The sequence below is a fragment of the Calidris pugnax genome, unplaced genomic scaffold (assembly GCF_001431845.1).
Source record: "Calidris pugnax isolate Ruff unplaced genomic scaffold, ASM143184v1 scaffold479, whole genome shotgun sequence".
NCBI lineage: Eukaryota > Metazoa > Chordata > Aves > Charadriiformes > Scolopacidae > Calidris > Calidris pugnax.
Window position 1 is genome coordinate 74,455 of NW_015091188.1, and position 3,043 is coordinate 77,497.

Here is a 3,043-nt window from a genome sequence, read left to right on the forward strand (position 1 = left end):
CCCCCCCGTACAGCTGTGGCCCCCCGGTGCAGTTGGTCTTGTGGTGGATGTCGTTCCAGGTGATGACGTTGGCGCGGCCGGTGGTCATGGAGGTGCCCACGGTGAAGGTGAGGCGCTGGGCGAAGGCCTTGCGGAACAGACCCAGCACCTTGTTGCCCTCGGGGCAATCGGGCAAGTAGGCGACTCGACACCTCGTAGGGTTTGGGGGCACCCAGGGACACCCAGTAGGGTTTCGGGGCACCCAGGAGGGGTTTGGGGGAACCCAGGGACACCTCGTAGGGTTTGGGGGCACCCAGGGACACCCCATAGGGTTTTGGGGGCACCCAGGGGCACCTCATAGGGTTTGGGGGAATCCAGGGACACCTCGTAGGGTTTGAGGGCACCCAGGAGGGGTTTGGGAGCACCCAGGAACACCCTGGAGGGTTTCGGGGCACCCAGGGGCACCCAGAAGGGGTTTGGGGGAACCCAGGGACACCCCATAGGGTCTGGGGGCACCCAGGAGCACCCAGGGACACCCAGGAGGGGTTTGGGAGCACCCAGGGACACCCAGGAGGGGTTTGGGGGAACCCAGGGGCACCCAGGAGGGTTTGGGGGCACCCAGGGACACCCAGGAGGAGTTTGGGGGAACCCAGGGACACCTCGTAGGGTTTGGGGGCACCCAGAAGGGGTTTGGGGGCACCCAGGGACACCCAGTAGGGTTTGGGGGCATCCAGGAGGGTTTGGGGGCACCCAGGGACACCCAGTAGGGTTTGGGGGCACCCAGAAGGGGTTTGGGGGCACCCAGGGGCACCCAGGAGGGGTCTGGGGGCACCCAGGAACACCCAGGAGGGGTTTGGGGGCACCCAGGGACACCTCGTAGGGTTTGGGGGCACCCAGGAGGGTTTAGGGGGCACCCAGGAGGGTTTGGGGGCACCCAGGGACACCCAGGAGGGGTTTGGGGGAACCCAGGGACACCCCATAGGGTCTGGGGGCACCCAGGAGGGGTTTGGGGGAACCCAGGGACACCTCGTAGGGTTTGGGGGCACCCAGGGACACCCAGGAGGGGTCTGGGGGAACTCAAGGGGATCAGCAACACCCATCAGGATTTGGGGGGCACCCAAGGGTACCAGTGACACCCATGAGGATTTGGAGGGCACTCAGTGGTGCTGGGGTCACTGGACTAAGTTGGGGGGCACCCATCAGTTTTTGGGAGCACCCAAGGTGGCCAGTAACACCCATGAGGATTTGGGGGGCACCCAAGGTAACCAGTGACACCCAGGAGGATTTGGGGGGCACCCAGGGGTGCAATGGGCTGGATTGGGGGCACCCAAGGTGACCAGTGACACCCAGGAGAATTTGGGGGGCACTCAGGGGTACCAGGGATACCCAACAGGTTTGGTGGGCACCCAGGGGTGCTGGGGGCACTGGGCTGAGTTGGGGGCACCCATCAGGTTTGGAGGGCACCCAAGGTGGCCAGTAACACCCAGGAGAATTTGGGGGGCACCCATCAGGTTTGGAGGGCACCCAAGGTGGCCAGTAACACCCAGGAGAATTTGGGGGGCACCCATCAGGTTTGGGGAGCCCCCAAGGTGACCGTTTGGGGTCACCCCCATCTTACCCCTTGGACGCCGGGCGGGAAGACGTACTGGATGATGATGGTGCCGAACTTCTCGTAGCCGGGCAGGAGGAGGCCGGCGTCGCGGGTGACCAGCATGCGGCCGTTGGGGGGCTGGTTGCCCACCAGTTGCCCGTAGAAGCGGCCGCACATGGGGCAGGCCGTCTTCACCTGCAGCGCCCGCGTGATGCAGTCCTCGCAGAAGGAGTGCCGGCACTTCTCCAGCGTCTTCATCTTCTGGATCTCCCCCAGGCAGATGGGACACTGACGCTCCGGTTCCTCATCCCGGGAAGAAGAACCACCACCACCACCACCACCGGTGGCGGCGGAGGCAGTGGTGGCCCCCCCGCCGCCGCTGCCGCCTCCGCCGCGTCCCCCCGTTGCCCCCCGGCCACCACCCAGAGATGGTGGGCCGGGTTCCAGGACGGCCACGCAACCCACCAGCTCGCCGTGCCGTTGGGTTTTCTTCTTTAATTCTTTCTCCGTTTCTTTCAATAAAGCTTTGAGGGCTTTGCGGGCCGGGCAGAGCCCCCCCGGGGGGCCGGGGGGGGGCACGCAGAGCTGCAGGACGTAGATGTCGGAGGTCTCGCCGTCCACCATGATGCTGACCTTGGTCTCCTCCTTCAGGCGGGCCAGCTTGGCCGGGCTCTCCTTGGTCAAGAAGTCCCAGACCCGCTTGGAAACCGTCACCTTGTTCTTAGCGGCCCCCCCGCAGGCTGCCATCCTGGAGAGGACAAAGGACACTGCCGGGGGGGTTGACCCCCCAAAATAATCTCAGAAACTCATAGTTAGGGAGTTAGGCCTAGTTAGGCCTAACTAGGCCCTTTGGTGTCCCCACCCCAGCCCTGGTGGGACCTGGGAAGGGGACATTTGCCCACCCTGAGGTGGCACCTCAAGGATTTAAGCTGTCCCCCCCCCAAAAAAATACCCTGAGTGAGACAAGGGGGGGTGTCACAGTCCCACAACTCATGGGGAGGTTTGGGGCACCCCCTTCTCCAGCACCCACCCCCAACCCTGGTGGGACTTGGGAAGGGGACAAAGGGGACACTTGAGGACCCACCTCAAGGTGGCACCTCGAGGATTCAACCTGTCGTCCCCCCCCCAAAAAAAAACCCTGAGTGAGACATGGGGGGGTCACAGTCCCACAACTCACGGGGGGGTTTGGGGCACCCCCTTCTCCAGCACCCACCCCCAACCCTGGTGGGACTTGGGACAAAGGGGGCACTTGAGGACCCACCTCAAGGTGGCACCTCAAAGATTCAACCTGTGTCCCCCCCCCAAAAAAAACCCTTGAATGAGACAAGTTGGGGGTGTCACAGCCCCCCAACCCCTGGCAGGGGCACTGCCTTTACCCCATTGCCCCCCACCTCCCCCGGGGGGAGAACCCAGGAGCGGGGGCTCCCTGTGCAGCCTGGGGGGGGGTCCCGACACCCTGAGGGGGGGTCCCCA

At 64.6% G+C, this 3,043-nt stretch overlaps 1 protein-coding gene across 1 annotated transcript in view; it reads right to left on the reverse strand.

The window, feature by feature from the left end:
• Positions 1 to 4: 4 nt before the first annotated feature.
• DTX3 (deltex 3, E3 ubiquitin ligase) overlaps positions 5 to 3,043 on the reverse strand; it is a gene marked incomplete at its 3' end in the record, with an annotated part of 11,204 nt that continues 8,165 nt past the window's right edge. The window contains exons 3-4 of the mRNA XM_014959509.1: positions 1,587 to 2,367; positions 5 to 191 (exon numbers count right to left, since the gene is read on the reverse strand). Coding sequence (XP_014814995.1) covers positions 5 to 191; positions 1,587 to 2,367 — 968 coding nt within the window. The remainder of the gene's footprint in view (positions 192 to 1,586; positions 2,368 to 3,043) is intronic.